This window comes from Passer domesticus, chromosome 2, assembly GCF_036417665.1.
Source record: "Passer domesticus isolate bPasDom1 chromosome 2, bPasDom1.hap1, whole genome shotgun sequence".
Taxonomy (NCBI): domain Eukaryota; kingdom Metazoa; phylum Chordata; class Aves; order Passeriformes; family Passeridae; genus Passer; species Passer domesticus.
Genome location: NC_087475.1, coordinates 79971752 through 79991550, shown reverse-complemented (window position 1 = coordinate 79991550; position 19799 = coordinate 79971752). Strand labels below are relative to the sequence as shown.

At 37.7% G+C, this 19799-nt stretch overlaps 1 protein-coding gene and 1 non-coding gene across 9 annotated transcripts in view; both read left to right on the top strand.

The window, feature by feature from the left end:
* Positions 1-19799, top strand: part of CEP295 (centrosomal protein 295) — a 43866-nt gene that overhangs the window by 22076 nt on the left and 1991 nt on the right. For 5 of the 8 annotated variants that reach the window (XM_064409516.1, XM_064409512.1, XM_064409514.1 and 2 more), the window contains 11 exons: positions 137-289; positions 1647-1883; positions 7864-7970; positions 9457-9571; positions 11198-11416; positions 12940-13100; positions 13332-13491; positions 15607-16235; positions 16881-17054; positions 18258-18375; positions 19128-19331. In XM_064409516.1, coding sequence (XP_064265586.1) covers positions 137-289; positions 1647-1883; positions 7864-7970; positions 9457-9571; positions 11198-11416; positions 12940-13100; positions 13332-13491; positions 15607-16235; positions 16881-17054; positions 18258-18375; positions 19128-19331 — 2277 coding nt within the window. The remainder of the gene's footprint in view (positions 1-136; positions 290-1646; positions 1884-7863; positions 7971-9456; positions 9572-11197; positions 11417-12939; positions 13101-13331; positions 13492-15606; positions 16236-16880; positions 17055-18257; positions 18376-19127; positions 19332-19799) is intronic. The other 3 variants (XM_064409518.1, XM_064409515.1, XM_064409519.1) reach the window with 2 other exon arrangements.
* LOC135295677 (small nucleolar RNA U2-19) lies at positions 9115-9197 on the top strand. The gene has a single exon (XR_010357817.1). It is a non-coding gene; the product is annotated as a small nucleolar RNA U2-19 (small nucleolar RNA).

Genomic DNA, 19799 nt, shown 5'->3' with positions numbered 1-19799 from the left:
CTGTTGTGGTGTTTTTCATCATAATTTTTATTGCTTTACAGCTGAGATGGAGTTCTCTTCCATCTCTCCAAGTTAATTTGAAGAGTGTGTGTGTTTGTACACATATTATTACAACATAGTAAACTTTGTTTTACAGAACAATCTGAGAAAGTTCTCTGTAGAGAGCAGAAATGGAGATCTTCCAAACCACCAGTGACAAAAGTCAAGTTAGGCCTTGGTTTGGAACAACATGAACTTAGTGTTATACCAGAGGTAGACACACCGAAGAGTTGCAGCCTCTCGTTGGCAGGTAATATATAAAATATAAGTGCTGTTATGAGTAATAGATTGGAGGAATATAATCTTTTCTGAAGAATCTTTGAGATTTTTAGGAAATTATAGCTGATACTGTTGCCTTTCTTAAAGTATAACTTAACTTTTCTGAACTACAACTTTGCCAGTTTTTCTTCTGTGTCTGTCTAGAAAAACATAATTTAAACAAAATTTAAACACCAGCAAAAGAAAATTGAGTTATTCCATGACCTGAGCTCCCTGTTGATATTTCTTTTGGGCAGGATCTGTGTTAATAAGTAGTTGTACAGTAACTCCAAAGAGAAGTTGGTAGATTTTGTTTAAAGGTTTACTTTTTGATTATACCAAGAAAGTGACTGTGAAATCTTTCAAGTAAGATGTCAGTATCAAGCTTCTGCAGAAACTTTTAGACCATCTTTTTAAATTGTTTTTTCTAGTTAAAAAATACTAATTGCAAAAATTTGGAGAGCAATAAAAAATTTATAAATATATTTGTTACAGTCTGCTAGCAATGCTTTGCAGTTCTCTGTAAAGAACATTATTTAACAGGTACAACAAATTCATGTTTTCTAAAGGTAAACATTTAATTTTTTTCAGTGTCTCTTTACATCTCAAATGTAATGCATGTTTTACAAAGCTTTTTATGTTGTGTTCTTAAAAAGGCTCAGCAGAACAATGTGAGTAATTATAGGCCTGTCAGGATGGCATCCCTTGCAAAATAATGAAACAGCTGATACAGGGCATCCTTCAATTAAAGAAAAATAATTAATGCTAGTTTATGCAGAGGAATTCTTGTTGGACTGATTTGATGTCTTGATTAGATAGCAAGTTCTGTTGGGGAAGGTTTTGATGGAAGAATATATTTATGTTCTCAAAAGCACCTTTGCTTAGTAACTTAACACTTAGCTGTATAATACTGTTATGATCCATGGGTGATTAATTCTTATAGTAGCAGTAGGCAGTAAAAACTTGAGATTTTATTGGATTGGGTGGTCAGAAAGGGCTGTTTTGTGGGCTGCATTTTAGAGAAAGAAATCTTTAAACCAGAGCAGAGAAGTTGTATTGCCTCTGGACCTGGAGAAGTTACTGCAAGTTTTCTTGGATTTGCTCAAAAAAAAATTGTTTGAGATTTTTTTGGAGAAATACTTTGATGGAGTTAGGAATTAGTTTTTGAGAAGTCTATGGCCTGTCTAGTCTTTCAGCCTGTATAATGTATAGACTGGTGTGATATGGCTAAATTCATTAAAATGGAGACCATACAAATTCATCAGTTTATTTCTGTAGAATAGAATGTGCATCACAATGTTCCTCATGAAGTGCAAAACACTTCCTTTTTATACCTAAACTTCCTACAGCTGTTTTAAATTCAGGTAAAACAGATGATGGTACTGGAGAAACTTCTCAGGTTTCAACCTCTGGGGAGTTTGCATGTGTGAAACATCACAGTCGTGCTCTTCGTGAAGATGCCTTTCCTTCGGGCATAACACACTATGAAGGAAAAGCCTCCCATGGAAGTCCAAGGCAAAGTAGTCCATCAGGAAGATTATTACAAGAGTTGCTGATGATGGCTGCTGAAACTTCATGTGATTCAGGTGAGGAAATCCTCTCCCTTCAAGAACACTGTTCAGCCATTCAGCCTTGCTGATTTTGCTCCTCTTTATTTGTAGAATATGATCTGTTAAAGAACATGCAGGCTTATTTAATGCTGTTGGGTTTTGAGTGTAAAAAAGGGTGTTTCAAGAAGCACTTGTTTCAGAATGAATGAGTTTTTATCTATTGGGTTTTTGTGATCCTTTACCATTCTGGTAACCTGTCCGCATTGCAGGACACTTCGTTGCTGGTCAGCAGTTTCTTGTCCAGGGCATGTGCTTTTGACCTGTAACCTTTAGAATTGTAAAGGTTTGTAGGTATTCCAGGTGGGAACCTATTTTGGGCAGACCCCGTTGTTCCGGATTCAGTACCCAGTGATTCTTGCATTGATACAAAGGAAATCAGTGCTTAAAAAGACCTCTGGAGTGTTAATGTGTTGATGTAGACATCCACTGAAAGATCAGTGTGTATAAGAAATTACTTAAAAATATGGTTGAGATGAAAAATAGAAGGCTGAAGTCATCGTCAGCTCAAAAACACTTTGAAAGAATCACGTCTGTCTTGGTTTGAAAAGACAGGAGTCTGTGAAGGAAGGCAAAAGCCTCCTGTGAAATGGAGAAGGTAAACCCCCCCCCCCCCTTCCGAATTATCACAATTTCAGAATTAAAAGGGCTCTCAGGCAAAGATATGGGAATGGGAATAACAGTTTTTTACTAGGAAGAAAACAAAACTAAATAACAATGTAATTTAGCACAAGCAAAAAACCACTGGCAGAGTGAGAAAAACCTGACACCCTGAGAAGTCAGGGTGTTGATAGCAGTCCAGCCAGATGGTGGCTGCTCCTCCTGGAGCGGCGATCTGCAGAAGGGTGTAGATCCTTTCTGAAAATGCGGCGAAGGAGCAGCTGGGCCTTGGTTCCTGATTCCTCTGGGAAATCCAGCGAAGAAGGCTGTCTGTGGTCTCAGAAATGCTTGTTTTATGGTGGCAGGGATGCTTGGCTCCTCCCTCTGGGTGGAGCATCTCTCAATGGGATGATGTAACTAATCTTACCAGCCACAGTGAGTAATTCAATAGCCCATTAGCAGGAGATTATCTTCCTGGCAGTGTCATTGTTCTTGAAGGAGATAAGAAAAACTGCCTAACCCCCAACAGATGGCAAAATAGAATACATGCTTATTTTACAAGCCAGGACAACGTCTTAGGTGTGACAGACACAAAAATTGAGAATTGTAGAATATTTCAAATTTAAAGACCTATAAGGTTCATTGAGTCTGACTCCCTGCTTCTCCCAGGATTACCTAAAACTAAACCCCTGCCCAGTTGCTCCTTGAGCTCTGATGGCCTTAGTGCTATGATCACTTCCCTGGGAGTGTGTCCCAATGACCAACCACCCTCTCAGTGAAAAACCTTTTCCTAATGTCCAATCTGAGCTTGCTCTTATGCAGCTTCATTCAATTTCCTTGTGTCCTATTGCCTTGTTTAGTGTCAGGTAATTATTTTGTATCTGCAATTTCTATTTAATTAGGAAGTTGTAAGCTCACAGTGCATTAGCCTTGACTCTCAGCTTGTGAGACTAACACAATGCTAGAGCTGAGCCAGACACCTGGCATTCTCAAGTAGCTGTGACAGCTCTCCTGTCCAGGAAAAGTCCGTGCATAGCCAGTATTCAAGAGGGGTCCATTCTGCTTTGACCTTTTCTAGTAGCCATCATAGGCTTTTCACATGCTCCACTGAATATGTCAAAAAGAGCAGCAATGTAGTACTGTAAGGACTGCTTTAGCTCTATGCATGTCTGTCTGTGAAGAGCTTTTATTGAACAAGAACACCTTTGAGGATAGGCCATGTTCATAGGTGGCAGAGTTATTCTGATTCCATGAAATAAAACAAGTTGTTTTGGTTATCACGAGAAAAGTTTTTGTTAGAAAGTTTTGTGAATGTTCAAAATAATTTTTTTACAGGGTCATTGAAACCTACTAGGCATATTATGGGTAGCTTGACTGGCATTATAAAATAAAAAAGATAACTAGTTTGTAAAACATTCACTAAAGCAATTTGAAGCTTATTACAGTACAGTTTTCAGTATCCATTTAAAATATTATTGGAGCTGCAGAGGAGTTCTCAGAAACTTGGCAGCTTTCATATGCCTGTTGTTACAAGCAATACAGCTATGTAGTATGCATGTCCTGGTTTTGCTAGAAATTTCATCACTGGCCCTAAGCTATAATTTTTCATTTCATTTTCATTGAGACATCATTTCCAATTCAATTGAATTTCCTTGAAATTTGTTTAGAATAAGTACATATAAGCTCATTTTCCTTCAGCTGTTTCTTTATTTCTCAGAATGACCCTTTTGAAGTATATCTATCTTTGAACTTCAATTATCATGAAAGCATTTTGTCTTTTAACAATATTTGAAGAAAAGACTTGTATTTTTCTGAGTAAGTTGTAGAACTGTTGCTAGAGCAGCTGTTACTAAATTAATATATCTTGGTGTAGTGCTTTTTTACATTATAGACTATTGTATATGAACAATGCAATAGTTTATGTAAGAGGATTAGGAAACTTTATGTGAACATCTATATTAAAAGAAAAAAACCCAAAGCTTTCTGTGATTATGTGTTTAAGAGGATTGCCCTCTTGAGCAGCTCAGCAATCAAAAGTGCCAGCAATAATCTTGAAAACATGTAGGCTGTGAGGCTCTCTCTGGTACTTTCAGTAACTAGGTGTGGTATTTCAGCAAGAAAATCTACAGTCCCTTGCACTTGAAATACACAGTTAAGGTTCATTTTAGGTTGTTGCTTATGGTTTTTTTTTATTCAATTTGGTTTTTAAATATTTTTTTGCTACTTGATTCTTACCAGAACATGTTTGCATTTTTTTCATGTTTTCAAGATGTAATTGTATCTCTACAGGTAAGAGCAATTGAGTGCTTTGTGTGCTCCTTGACCTTGTTCTTTGAAGTTATGTTCTTGCTGGTTTGAACCTTTGACCAAATAATGTAAGTCTTTACAACTTAGGAGTTGTACTGCTTTAATGATTACAGAATTACTAGATTTGTACAAATCCTTAGTCACTGCTTACATGCTTTTTCAAATCAGAAATAAAAAATGAAAAGAGAAAGTTGGTAAGTCTGCTTTCTGCAGATGCATTATCAACAGAGGTGAGTTTCCTTTGATAGGAGAGTTGCCTTGGGTAACAGGCAGTTTTTTTTGAAAAGTCTGTAATTAACTGCCTATATAATTTGCCTCTCAAATTTAAAGGCAGCCATGTCTGTAAAATGGGTCTTAAGGACTGCTTGTGGTTAGGGGGGATGAATTCCTGTGCTCAGTACTGAGTGGCTGCAAGTGCTACACTAACTGATCAGCTGGTTGCAGCCCGAGGACAGGTAACTGCTGAAGTGATGCTGCATTGAGTGCCACCAGACAGTCTGAAATCTGAGTTGCTTTTTTACACCTCACTGATGCATTGATAGGGTGAGTTGGGAACTTTGGACACTTGATGTTCTTTCCAATCCTATTTGGTTAGAATGGGCCAATAGAATTCAAACTGTTAATAGGGAATTACAGAGTAACCCTGCAGATGAGACAGGCAGTTTGATAGGATACACCTGACTTCCTTAGGAAGTCAGCCTGCAAGCAGTGACTAGGTTTGATACCTACACCTCTTCCACAGTGTTCCTTGAGGACACATCATCAGGCTTGTCTCTCTGTATATCTCCAGTGGTTCCCTTGAGCAGTGTTCCACATGTGATTACCTTCATGTGTTGCTACTCTGTACAGGGAAGTTATTCCAAGATTTATTTTGTGATCCAGACTGACCTAAGATTTCAGTTTATCTTTAGAAATCACAAATAGTTGTCTATAATTTGGCATTTCAACAGACTTGTCTTTTCCATTACCAGTTTAGCCTTTGTTTGTTTCTTTGTTAGTCTACATGGCTGGATTTGGACTAATCCCTGTTTTTATATTGTCTTAACAGAGTGGTTTCATTTTCTGACATTTGTCTTTCAAATTGCACCCTAAAATAATTGTTGCTGTTTTACTGCCATTTCTCCTGGGGAAAAAAAAGAAGCATTTGGGATATTACAGATTCAGCTTTTAAATACAAATTCTTTGTGACATTGTGGTGGCCAGAGAGTTAAAACATTAAAGTCCCATGTCCATGTCAGGATGCTGTAAGGAACAAGAACCTTGCACTATTATTTTAGAGGAGGGAGAGAAGCCTGAAAAACCTTCCTTTATGAATCACCAAATACAGGATTTTTACAGATATTAATAAAGTCATGAGATATGAGCATGGAGTTTTAATTAAATAATTTGGATTATAGCATGAAATTGGTACTGTTCATCCCTGGTATTAATATCACAAGAACAGTGCAGGTTATTACAGTTCAGTAATAAAATATTTGTAACATAGCTGTCCACAGAATTTATATACAAGAGATTATTAAATGCTTGAATCTCATCTCTAGTGTATCCTGAATTACTGCCTGTCATGGTGGTATTCTAGAGAAAATAAAATAACTTCTTTCAGAAAAGTATCTCTAATGTTGATGGAAAGGTATCAAGAAATGGAGAATTATGTGGTAGCTTGTTCCAGCATTTACTTTTTTATTACATTTTAAAATAAACAGTCTATTTCTTGTTGCTGAACGTCTGACAGCCATTTCTAGACAGTGCTTCTTGTTACTACTTTAAGTTTAGTAATCTTTATGCTATGCATTTTTTCTCTTATGGAGATGTTTAAATAGCAATTTATTAGATGATTGCAATTTTCATGCTGCTTCAAGGAATTTTCTTGAAGGCCTAGCTCATTTCCAGGATTCTCTGTCTCCTGTATCTTGCTCCAAGGAAGAGGAGCAGACTTGAGCTGAGTATTTGATCTCTAAATAAACATGTTTTAGATGTATTTCATTTATGTTTTGTACTTTCTCCTTGATGTCTGCTGGGTAATAATGGCTGTTAGAAATCTTGGATTTTTTTTTTCCTCTCCTTGAAATGAGTTTCACAATGTTTCATATTTATTGAGAACACAATCTTATTATTGTCATATCATATCAATCCATCACTGCTGTTGCTTTACAGAGGAAATATCTCCCTTTTTTGATGGTATGAATTAGAACAACCAGAGTTTGCCATCTGGTAAGAAGCTGAGCTTCAGCATATACAAAGTACAAACTAGTGTTAGCATTCAGAAAAGTTAGATCTGCCTAAGTAGAGAGTCTTATAAAAGCTGGGCATTTGAAATGTCTGTCATTTGCAGCCTTTTTAGAATTGGGAGAAAACATGCCTACTTCACCTGTGTTTAATTTCGGTTTCATACTTAGTACTTCTTTATTGAAAAATATACTGGAAATAAGAATATATATTTGTTTGTGACAATTAATTTATAATCATAGAATTATTAAACTTTGAAGGTGCTTATCAGTACTGAATGCAGAAATTGCATTTTTTGGGTGCTTCTGTGTGATGATTTTTGCACAGATGCTGATCTTACTTTATGTGTAAGAGCATTATGGCAAAAGTGATTCAGTTCTGTGGTATTAGTCATGCTTTAGTTAAGCAATTCAGTTCTTCTGGTTTCTCTGATTCACTTAGAATGTCTGCTTTTCTTTGTAATCACTGTAATGGTAGATTGTGAAGGATTCCCCCACTCCAGTGAAATTGTGATAACACAAAGCCACATTTCATTCTGCTAAGCCAAAACATGCATTTTGAGCTCTTCCTGCCTGCTCTATGGTAATTAGAAATTATAGGAAGGCATGTCAAGGACCACAGGTCACTGATGAAATTGGTGGTGTGGTGCAGCAAAAACTGTTGTGTAGGTGAAACTGTTGTGAAAGTGGTTAAGGACAGGCAGAATCAGTGCCCGAAGAGTGAGGCCAGCAGCAGTGGAGTGTTACTGCCCTCTGCTGTGCATTGCTCACTAGGAACTCAAAAATAGCTTTTTGTTCCTTATTGCTTCTGTTACTTTTGTGTTCAGCCCAGTCCCAGGATTCTCAAGTGTCTCAAGATTCACCAGGTGTTGCTGCTGAAGGTGGAGAGAGACTTAGAACAAGTTCCAGACCATCATTCAGGCTTGATAATACGGTTGGTCATAACAAAATAATCATATAACTCACTCTTTTTTTGTGATGTAATCTGTCTTTCTCATTGGGTGACTGAGAGTGGGTGCACTATTCTAGATGCAGCAGTAAAACAAGCACCAAGTAAAGAGATAACCACTGTGATGCATCTTCTGGCTCTGTTCCTGTTCATACAGCATGGGCTGCTGTTGCTCCTCAGGCAGGGCACACCATGGGCTTACACTCAGCTTGCTGAGAATCCTTTTTTATGGTGCTGCTCCCCAGGCAGGCCCAGCTGGGACTGGTGCTCTGCCTTCGTCCTTCCCAGGTGCTGGACTTTGCCCTTGCTGAGCTTCATACCATTCCTGTAGCGGCAGCCTCAGAGGTCCTTCTGGATACCAGCACTGCTGTTCAGTGCATGGGATGCTCTTCCTGCCTTAATGTATCTGCAAATTTGGTAAAAGTGTGGTGTCACCTCCTCTGGGTCATTGCCAAAGACGGAGCCCTGTGTACTTTTTCCCCACCTCCACAGTGTATAACCCTTCAGTCACTGACTTCTGAGCCTGATTATCCAGCCAGGTTTTTACCCTTCTTACTGTCCATCCATCCAGATTGCAACATCTAAACTGGGATAATAGAATATTGTGGGAGTGTTAAAAGCCTTGCCAAAACTAGCACCAGTCCCTCCTTTCGCTCCCTCAAAGATTCCATCATTTTGGTAGCAGATTAAAACAGTATTTAAAACATTCTGCATGTGACATAGATATATGAACGTACCTTGGGATGTAAATGTTCTGCATGTGTATATTAAATACACACATATGCATATAAGTACGTAATCAGAAATGTAGCAGAAGAGTTTTCTAGATTTTTTATTTTCTTAGGGCACATTTTAAGTCAGAGTTTGAGAAGAACTGTTCACATATAATTCTTCAAAATTTTGAAGTACAAAAACCCTCATTATCTGCTTCATGACTTTGTAGAGCTTACCTTAAAATTAAAGAAAATAATGCTTTAGAAGGTTTTGTATATTTTAGTTTAATTTCGTTAGAATTAGATTTTAAGTCTCCTGTATGCAAAAAGCTCAATATTGGAAATACTTGTAAAGTTCATGAGTTTTCAGTGTTTTGCATCTATGTCCCTCTGAGATCCACAATTCGACTGAAGTGGGTCTGTGATGAGAAATAGCCAAATCTGACCACCAGAAGATTGTTTTATCTTCCAGTGTCATGATTTGTATGCAGTTCTGAGAGGCTTTATATGAGAGTGAGTGTGTGTATGTGTGTGTGTACATGAGAGAGACAGAGGTGGGGAGGGGGCTGTTGGGGGGTGATGTGCCTGGGACATGGGGTGTGAATGTGTTGTACTGAGCAAGGATGAATCTATATTTGCCTGACTGTGCAAAACATGAAGGCTCCTACACTTGAACTGAGCTCAGGATCAAATGTGTGGGTTTAAAGCTTTACTTCTGAACATGTGAACATGGTCATAGGTGTGTTACTTTATCCTAGGAAGTGCCAGGTTCAGAGGCTTCCATGCAACGAATACCCTGTGATGGAACTTCAACAGTTTCCACTGGCACCTTTTCAACCAGTGAAATGTTGAATGCAAGCCCCCTTGACACCGGTGAGTGTTCAGGTTTTGTTGTTCTTGTAAAAGGAAAATTGTGGTTTAATTTTATGGCAGAATGGGTCTAACTCACCCAACATAAGTTCTTCTGAAATAAGCTTATGTCAAATTTCGCCGAAGGTTGATTAATGCATCTTACAGAGTTGAGTATAACCAGTCTGTTTTCTTAGGTGCTCATGATTTCTTACTTTTGTGGTAATTTAATATTATTATGCATCTGCTTTGGCAAAGGATATGTTGAGTTTTATTACGCAACTGTAATGCTAGCAGCTTTCAAGTGGCAATTTTGGTTTTAAAAATTATCTTCAAAATGATACACTGATAAGTTTCCTAATCAATATATATCATGGGTTATTGCAGAGCTATGATTGTCTTGCTGTGAAGAGACTTGTTCCAGTATTTGCTTGTCACCACAGTAATTCTTAATGACTTATTTGTGAAAATATAATTTGAATGCCATATTGACTTCTAATAATTTTCTGGGAAATATGTGTTCTTACTAGTTTTTTGTCTGTAGTCTGCCTCTTGTTGTTGTTAGTTTTTCATAAAATCAAAACAAATTCCTTTATAATATATACATAAGTGCTCTTGACATTTTTACTCGTGAACATGGAAGTGAGTTTGAAATTGATTAGTGACCCTTGGATTTACTTACTTCGAGGCTTAATATTGAGTTATTCTGACATGCGTGTGATTTCTTAAGAAACATATGTATATGTGTTATTCCATGTTTGTAAATCAATTTTTGAAGATTACAGTTTTTACAGCCTGAGATTTCAATGGATAAAATTTCATTAGAGTGTAATAACATTACGGTTAAATTTTATTTTAACCCTAATGTTTCAAACAGATGTTATTTTGAGTAGTAAACCTTATAACTCAAGTGACACATCTGTGTTTTATTGATGTAAGAAAGCTAAAGCTTTCATTTCTAAGAAAAGTTTATTGTAATTTTTCTTCTCTATTCTTTTTTTAGTTGTGAAAGAAAAATACCAGAAGTTTTCATGAAGAAAAGTACCAGAAGTTATTTGACTAAATAAATTTTTCAAGTGTAGCTGTGTCTTCACCATACACTCAGTGCTTAGTAATGACCTTTTCTGGTAGCTTTGTGCAGTTCTTCTGTAAGCTTGTGGATAAATAAGGGTTAGTGTACTGTTTAGGAGTATGATTTTGGTTGTCTTGATCCCTTGGATTTCTAGTGTTGGTATAAAGCAATTTCTATTTGATCACGAATAAAACTACTGTGGGGTGTCATGAAGATATTCAAAATCACATGAAAGGATTGACACATTTATATGCAGTAGGTGGTAAAGATGTGCTAGGTAGCATAAAATAGCAGTATGGATTATTTTCTGATTTTATTTCAGTATTTCCTAAGTCTACATTCTATACAAGTGCTGAGCTGTAAAAGTGCTGTGTACTGACTGTTCCCTAATTGGTTATTAGCAACTTGCATTTGTGAAAATGTCTGGTGAGGTTTGTAGGAGCGCTGACAGGAGACAGTTAAAGAAACAAAACCCCAGAACTCTTTATGAATATTTCAGGATACCAAGCACTGTCTTTTCGAATTATAATGTCAGTGCTTTGTATGCAAAACTGTGAACATCTAACTTACTATTTCAGGATTGTCTTCTGATAGTAGAGAAGATGGAATTTTGAGAGAAACAGGAAGCCACCCTCGGAACTCCTCGCTTCCTTTTACCTTGCAGCGGAGGCAAGAGCATTCGTCTGGAGCGTCTGAAGGAGAAATGTGCTTTTATAAAGAAAACCAGATACAGCAGATCTTGGGGAGATCTACTGGGAACTTGAGCTCTTGCTCAGAGGACAGTGCACGTTTCCAAGGTATTCATTATTTTATAGCATTTTTGTGCTGCTCTCTGATCATACAGAACGAGGAGCTTGCTCCATGTTAGGCGTTGGTCTGTATTATTTACATTCCATTTACATTTTAAAGTCAGTAAGGATTCTGCGTGCAAAGATTCAATACTTTGTTGTTCTTGGAGCTTGGTGTTGAATATATGTTCTCAAAGATTATCTAGTGCAGAAAAAAAAGGACTGACAAGGTCTCTGTCAGTTCCATGCAGCTTCCTGCCACTGTGGCTGGGGTGCTGGCTACTTGTGCCATTTTTGTCACTTGTTTATGCACAGCTTTCACTTCAGGAGGGTATAGAAATACTGTATAATACTTCATTGTTCACAGGGGGGTAACATAGTTGGTGAAACTGATTGGCTGGTGGGAGTTTTATGCTCTCTAGAAAAATGTAGCAATTCAAAATACAGAAAATTAAGTACATCATTATTAGCTATCATGAACATTTAATTCAAATAATTTCTTCCTGGAATGTTTGAAAACCTCAAATCCTATAATTATAGATTAATCTAGATCGGGAAGAACCTTCTAGTTATGTGACCCAAATTCTCCTTCCTGCTCACAGCAGAGCCAACTTAGACCAGGTTGCTTAAGGGCTTGTCCACTCAAGTTCTGAGTATCTCCAAGGACAAAGATTCTATACCATCAAGCAACATTTTACTAACTTTCTTCTTTCCTTGTTTTTGTTTTTTTCTTCTTTTCTTGTGTGTTCGAGGAGACTGCATTTTCTGTAAACTGACAGAGAACAGATTCAGATTAAATACTAGGACAAAATCAATCATAGTGAGGGTGTTGAGGCACTGGTACAGGTTGCCCAGAAAAGTTGTGGATGCCCCATTTCTGCAAGTGTTCAAGGCCAGGTTGGATGGGGCTTTGAGTAACTGGTCAAGTGAAAGGTGTCCCATAGCAAGGGGTTTGGAACTAGATGATGTTTAAAGTCCCTTCCAACCCAGACCATTCTAGGATTCTCTGTACTGTACCTCTTCAGAGTTAGTAGACAGCAGACATTTTTTGTACCACTTCCCTCACACCCTCAGTTCTTCTTTTAATATTGAACAAACTAGTTACTTAGCTGCTCTTTGAACATCATGTGCTACATCCATCCTCTAATCATCCTTGTAGCTCTTCGTTGGTCTTCTTCTGTTGTGAGTTTTGTACTGAGAAACCCACACTACTTCTGAGGCAGTCTCACAAGAGCTGAACCGAAAGCTTACAGACTTCACCTTTTCATTTAAAGAATAATAAAATTGAATCAGGTAGCATTTTCTTATTGCTTTTTATAGCTGCATTGTGTCAAAGAATTGGATGCTGTAAGGATTTCATTTTTCAGCTGGTATTTGTGTACCTGCAGAATTCTGTAGGCTTTATTTATTGTATATAGAAACAACTCGTGGTATGTCCATTGTTTGGGGTGGATTTTTTTGTTTGTTTTTATTTTGGTTTTGGGGGTGTGGGTGGTGTTTGTTTATTTTTAAAATAACCTTTTCTCTTGTAGCTCTAGCAACTGAACTCTGTTTTCCTGAAATGGAGGGACCTTTTCCAAATTTCCATCACCAGATCTTTCAGCCTTTGGAACCAAGTGTTGACTTTGATACATCATCATCCTCATCCTGTTCTCAATACAGAATTTCTCAACACAGTAAAGAATTTATCAAGGTACTGCAGAAAAAAACTGTGGTGGAGGAAATGCTTTGGCTGAAGATTTTTGTAAGATTTAAATGTTTAGTCCCTATACTATTTAGAAAAAAACACAGTTATTTCTTATATATGTAGATTGCTAGTTGTAGCAGAAACATGATCCAAAAATCAAAAACTGCCTTTTTCTTTTTATCCTTCTTATTTCTGAGAAAATTAATCTTAAATTAAATTTTTTTTTTATGCCACTAGACTTCGGAACTTTTAACAGGAAGTCCAGATGTGTCTACATTTCTAGATGAGGAAAACGTTGGTCTAAATGGACAAAGAAGCAGTCTTCCTTCTAGTCTTGAAAAAAGTGGGCAAAACATCTCATCAGAAGAAGGATTGGTTAGAGAAAATGTTACTCCAGGTATGTTCAGTGTTGTTTTCAAAATCAGCTTTGTGCCAGTGTATAAATAGCAGCCCTTAGTGTGGATTTGAAATGGGGACAGATCTCGCTTCTCTGAGCCCTGCTTTGAAATGTCTTAACTCCACTGCACTCTCTCACACAGTCTCCTCCACCACCTTTAATGGTAGAATTCCTAAAATTTTTAAAGTTCATTTCTTAAGCAGTTATGACTGTCATACAAAAGCAGATCAAGTATTCAAGTCACTGTAATGGATATTATGTTACTTATTCCTTCTGTGGTGATTTGGATAGCAAAGAAATATCAACTCTGGCTGAAACTGTCCTTTTTCAAGTATTTGTTAATGTATATCCATTACTTTGAAAGTTTGAGTAAGGTAAGGAGGTTCCAAAAATTGATTAAAATTTTGTTCATGTGTTAGCATCTCTCTGAACTGAGTCATTTGTCTTTTACATACACTGTGTTCTTCAAGAAACAATTCCATTTCCCTTTCCCACTGTTAAGTCACAGCAGAATTCTGCACACTGTGATACTTGGTTTGATTACAGAACTGCCTTGTCTCTCTTCACAATAAAGTGGAGGATACGACAGCAACTTTTGAGCTACAGTGTTATAATTAATTTAGTGGATTGGAAGTCTGTGATTTAGTTAACTGCACCTTATAGCAGGTAGCAGGAAAACTATTTTGTGATATTTTGCAGTTTAAATTAAATTAACTTGATATTCCATGTTATTCTAAATTCTGAAAATTCCAAATGCAGTTAGTAGTAATCTAAATATTTCTGGAGCAAGAATCAGGTGTTCCAGTGTTTCCAGATGCTCCAGCAAACAGCTGAACAGTAACAAGAAGTGTATATAATTACACAAAAATCAAGTAATAGATGTAGTTACAATGTAAATGTTATTGGTCAGTTATATTTGTGACTTGCAAAGTAATAAAAAATGCTAGAAGAGGTTGACACTTCAAGATGTTGTGATTGATCACAGCAAATAGGATTTAGGAAGCTCCATTCTAACTTCAAACCATTCTGTTTCTAAATTGCTTTAGACAGAATCTTTGTGGTTTAACTGCAAAATCTTCCCATCTCTTAAGTGTTTTTATAATCCTAAGCCAATGATTGTTGTGCTTTAAAAAGAGGGGAAAAATAACAAAAGGAACAGGCTAAGCAAGTAAAAACTGTTTGGGATTGATTGTTCAATGAAGGCTGATATGCAAGTGCATCATCCAGAGAATTTTCTGTTGATGGCTGATGTTGGAGTGTAATTCTCCCCTCCCCATTATTGTCAGCTGTTTATCAGCAGCAATATTCTTTATACATGTAAAACTAGATATTCTCTGTGTATCAAAGAATGCAAAAAAATGTCTAAAGGAATCCATTAAAGGTTTCTGTGGCACTTTCCATGTGTAAAAAAAGCCTAGTGATAGCACAATGCTGGAGTCTGTGTAAGCGATTTTAGCAAACTTAGGACAAAAAAAAGTGATTTAAACAACACTGCTGTCTGTTTGGCCCATGCTGTTCTGCTGAAATGCCTCCCCAATAATTCATGTTGATACCCAGTCTTTCTCTTCCCCAGCCCATCCTCTTCTGGGGAAAAATGGTATCTTGACTTCTATGCTCAGATAAAGAAAGATAATTCAGGGTGCAGTAGTGTACCTTGTAGGAACAGTAGTCTCTGTTCCAGTTTGAATGTTGCTTTCTACTTTGAAGATTTTCTATGCAAGCAGTGGTGTTTTGGATAGTTTTCTTTCTGGTTTAGAGACTTTGCTGCAGGCCCAAAAGAGACTCGGAGGACTTCCATTTACAGAGTATAAGCTGTAAAATGTTCTGGCTTCCAATGTAGTTATGTCAGCACCATCACAAAGTCCATCCCTGAACATATTCTAAAAACAGCAAGAAGTGTTGTTTCTTGAAGTTTTGTGTACAGTGATGGAATAATTTTCTGTAACGTTAATGGCATTATGTTTGAGGAAACTTCAGCAGTCTTTTAAACAAAACGTTCCCTTTTTACTAGACTTCTTGTTATACATTACTGAAAAGTCTTCTTATAAGAGAGACTTAAAGTGGAAATTCTGTTTTGCTAGCAAGAAGTTTGACTTCTGACAATTTTTGAAACAGGATCTGAAGAATCTTTTCACCCACTGCAATTAGAATCTACTCTGAGTGATGACTGTCAGAATGCTGATCAGCCAGGGGATATCAACATCGTGTCACAGAGACCTTTTGAACAAACCCCTGGAATTAAAAACAGAGGCAATGAGAGCTGTCTTACACCTGCAAGTGGATATGAAGAGCTGTCAAGAAGTATGGGATGTATTAATCTCCAGGGTTCAGTGGAAGATCTGCAGAATGAAAGTCTGATTCACCTGGAAGAGCCAAAATCATTTTATCAACTAGATCCCGTACCAGTTACAATGGATGAATCTTTCCCTCAGCAGTCAGTAAAAGAGACTGTGTCTTCTGAAAAATTACCTTTGGAGGCATTTGATAAGAAGCATGTGAAGCTTCCTGAAAAATCAGTTCTTGTAGATGAAGTAAATAAAGCTGTGGAGCTGCATTCTCAGTGCAATATGGATATAAAGGAGCCAGATCAAAGCTTTCCAGAAGGACATGAATCTCTGAGGGTTCTCAGAGAAACCAACTTGGAAGACTCAGACATGGATTTGCACACTGTTGGGCAGAACAGTTCTTTATTCCAAGGACATGAAAATCCTGTGCCCAGAAGCTCATGTCATGTTCCAGTCTGGGTGAGTTGAACAGATTTCCCCAAAAGCAGGGGTTTTGTTGTTGCACAAAGTTGCGTTAGACCTTTAATATCTGAAAGCTTGGCAAATGTTGATTTTACAGTTCTAGTTCCTGTTTCCTGGAGTTTTGCCCTACTTCTTCTTCCAGAGAAGATAACTAGCAGTAGTTTAAATGAGCTGGGTTCCCACGATGGTTGGAGGAGCTGTAGCATCCCTACTGCATCTCCTTCTCTTAGCACCAAGTGATAGAGCTCATGCAGCTGGGTTACCTGGCATGGGGGCCTCACTGAACAGCCCCTGGCTCCATTTGGAAGCCTGAAGGAGGTAAATAAATTAGCCAAAGCATAAGCAAACTTAAAGAAATAGCATTGATGTAGCTTTAAATAAAAGTTATCCTTAGAGTTAAGTAATTTAAACTTGTGGAGAGGGGGAGTTTTTTTAGTTATTTGGTTGCTTTGGGTTGTTTCAATTTTTCAAATTCTGATATACAAATGTTCTTTCTGTATTTCATTTACTGCCTAGGGCAGGTTTTCTTTTTTCTGTATGTTAAATGAGCTTCCTTTTTCTGACAACAGTTGTTGCTATTGCTGAAAATACTGGGTTTTTACTTTTTTTCCTTACTGATATCTTGATTAATTTATTTTCTAGGAGACTGAGTCAGGGCATGGTATTATGGAAGAACCTGAGCTCACTCTGATAAGCTCCAATGACATCAGTATTGTAGAATCAGACACTGAACATCCTCACCAAGAGAAAATTAAGCAGGATGCAATGCATAACTCAGCATGTGTGGATCAGCCTGAATGTAATGTTTATCCTGAGGTGAGCATTATCTAATGTGATTCTGGTTTGAACTTAGTATTAATCACAATAAGGAGAGGCCCCATTGTAGCAGTTAATCCACTCTTGAAAAACAAGAGGTTGTTGGGTTCTCCAAGTTTTGTAATTGCTTTGGATCATCTTGGTTTGATGTTGTGTTTTCCAGACAGATCAAATAGGTCCTAAATTTGGGATAGTCATTAGAGTCACTCCCTTGTCACATTGATCTAGATAGTTTGGGAAGACTTGCTGCAAAAAACAAAACCATCTTGCTGGTGTTAGCAAGATTGAATTGTATCTTACTAATTGAAAACTGGATGAAAGGAGAGTGTGGGATAAAATGAAAACTACAAACTAGACAGGAAAAAGAAGGAGAAACCCCCAGCTTGTGAGGATGGAGCCATACCAGACTGCAGCAGCAGTTAGAGGGAAAATTAATCAGCTCTTCATAACTGCCACACTTAATTAACCTCTGGTGTTCTTTTTGCTGCTTGCTTATATAAAGCAAAGGCTTTGTAAACTGCAGAGGGGTGGGCTGTAATGAGACCATAGTTTGGTGCTGAAGCACTGATGTAGAACTGTGTCTGTTAGATGAACAGATTAGATCATGCACTAATTGCAAGAGCCATCTAGAGAATTCCTCAAAGTGTCTAAGATGGATTTTTATCAAGTAGCTGATACATGGGTGAGGTGGAGGTTGGCTGTACTGCTGCAGTGGGTGTCATCTGCCTCTGGGAAAGGGGGGAAAGGACCGAGAAGGAAGAGAGTGATGGGGAGAACTGGAGAGAGCAGGAGGAAATGAAAATAAATTGGATTTGCAGACCTGTATTAAGAACACACAATTGAAATCTGGTAGGCAAAAGTCTTTAATGGATGTTTTTGATGTTTTGGGTTTTTGGGGGTTTTTTTGGGTGTGGGTTTTTTTGTTGCTTTTTTGGGGGGGGGGGGTTGTTTGTTTGTTTTGGGTTTTTTTGGTAGGTAGTGTTGTTCTTTGTTTTTTCAAGTTTTAAAATGTATTTAGAAAACAGCTTTTTCCTGCCTATTACCAAAATCCGTTTCTGATTTTTCTTTGCATCAGGCATAAAGGCAAAAACAAATCTTTTATTTGTATTTGGGTCTGTGCTAGTGGTATAGTAGTACTGCTTCACTCAAATTTGTCATACATGTTAAGCATTTCCAATCCAATCACTGATCCTTTTGAAACAGGAGAGAGAATTTCTACCACTAACTCCAGATGCAGATTATTCAGCTTTCATAAGGCCTGACAGTTCTCCCAAAGCCCAGAGTCCCAACAAGAGTCACTGTCCATCTCAACAGACTGCAGGTAATTATGTGGTGCTTCAATACACTGAAGTAGAAAGTATTTTTTTAGTATTAAAATCATCAACAAAATACACCTCTCATTTGGAAAACTTAGAGCTGATTTTACTTAGGCAAGTGCATCCTGCTGTTCAGGCTTGGTCTGTAGTATCTTTGAGTGAGGTTTAGTGTGTGTCACATTGACTTGTCTCTTCTTGGGCCAGGTTCTCTCTCATGAAACTTCAGAGTCTCTACCACTATACTTGTTTGGTTTTGTAATGACTTCCTTTTGGAAAAAAATATGTGTCATTTTCTGATTTGGTGTCATAATGGATGTACCTTTGTTTATTTCTAATTTTCTGTTAGTCCCCCATGTCCTGTAGCCAGAGAATTGTCTTTTTTCCTATTCTGATGGAACAGTAGTAAAATATGGACTTTTTTTGTCCAAGATGAGCTGCAGTAATGTGAAGATCAGGAATTCACAGAACTTAATTGTGTTCATGACTTGTCAAGTCTTCCTTATGTTCTGATGCATCCAGATGCTTTTGATGCAGTATTTCTCACAGCATTAGTCTGGGCAGACCTGCTGACCATTACTGGATTCCATAGGTCTGAGCTGCTGGTGGTTCTGCAAGGTGCCTCATCATTCAATGCCATTCTCCTCGTGCCATTTACAAAAGTGCTCAAGCTCAGCATTTTAGAAAAACCTTGAAATGCTTGACTTACTGCTCATTATTAAAAGTGAAAGAGGTGGAGACTTTTCCTTTTCTTTCACAGTGATGCTGCTGGAGTTTGCAGCTACACCTGGAAGTTTACAAAAATCTTTTTTAAAAAGAAAGCAGAATTTCATCCAGGAATCTCTGAAAAGAGTAGAAGCAATAAAAAATAAGGAAAGAGAACATGAAAAGCTGGAAGCAAGAAAGCTTCTAGGAGGAAAGTCAGAGAATCTAAGAAGCAGACAGAAATCTAGTCTTCTCTCTGGTAGGTTTATGTGGGGGGCAAGACACAGCATTAGGTATCCCTTCAATTGATGTTTCATATCAAAGAATAGATTTTATATTTGCTACATGTTTGCTACTGCAAACTGGGATATTCTTTAATTTGTTTTCTCAGGGAATCAGGGAGCTTTGTTTTCCCTCACTGTCTGGCTGCCTGTGTTGTAAAGCATCTTATGGGGGCTCTTCATCTTTCTTCATATTTCACAGTCAGCCCACCATTGTCATCATAAGGTGCCTCTGCAAACCACAGCTGCTTATCACCAAAGAGCCATGTTTGGCAAACTGGTGCATCTCTAGTGCCTGGTCCTGGGGACTTGGAGGTCAGCTGTGGAGAGCCATGGATGGCCTAAAGCACAGGCAGCAGCCTCAGGAGTGAGACTGGGAGGATTTATTTCAACTCAGGATGTAATCTCTACTGCTCCATTCTGCTAGCTTGTCATGACATTTAAAA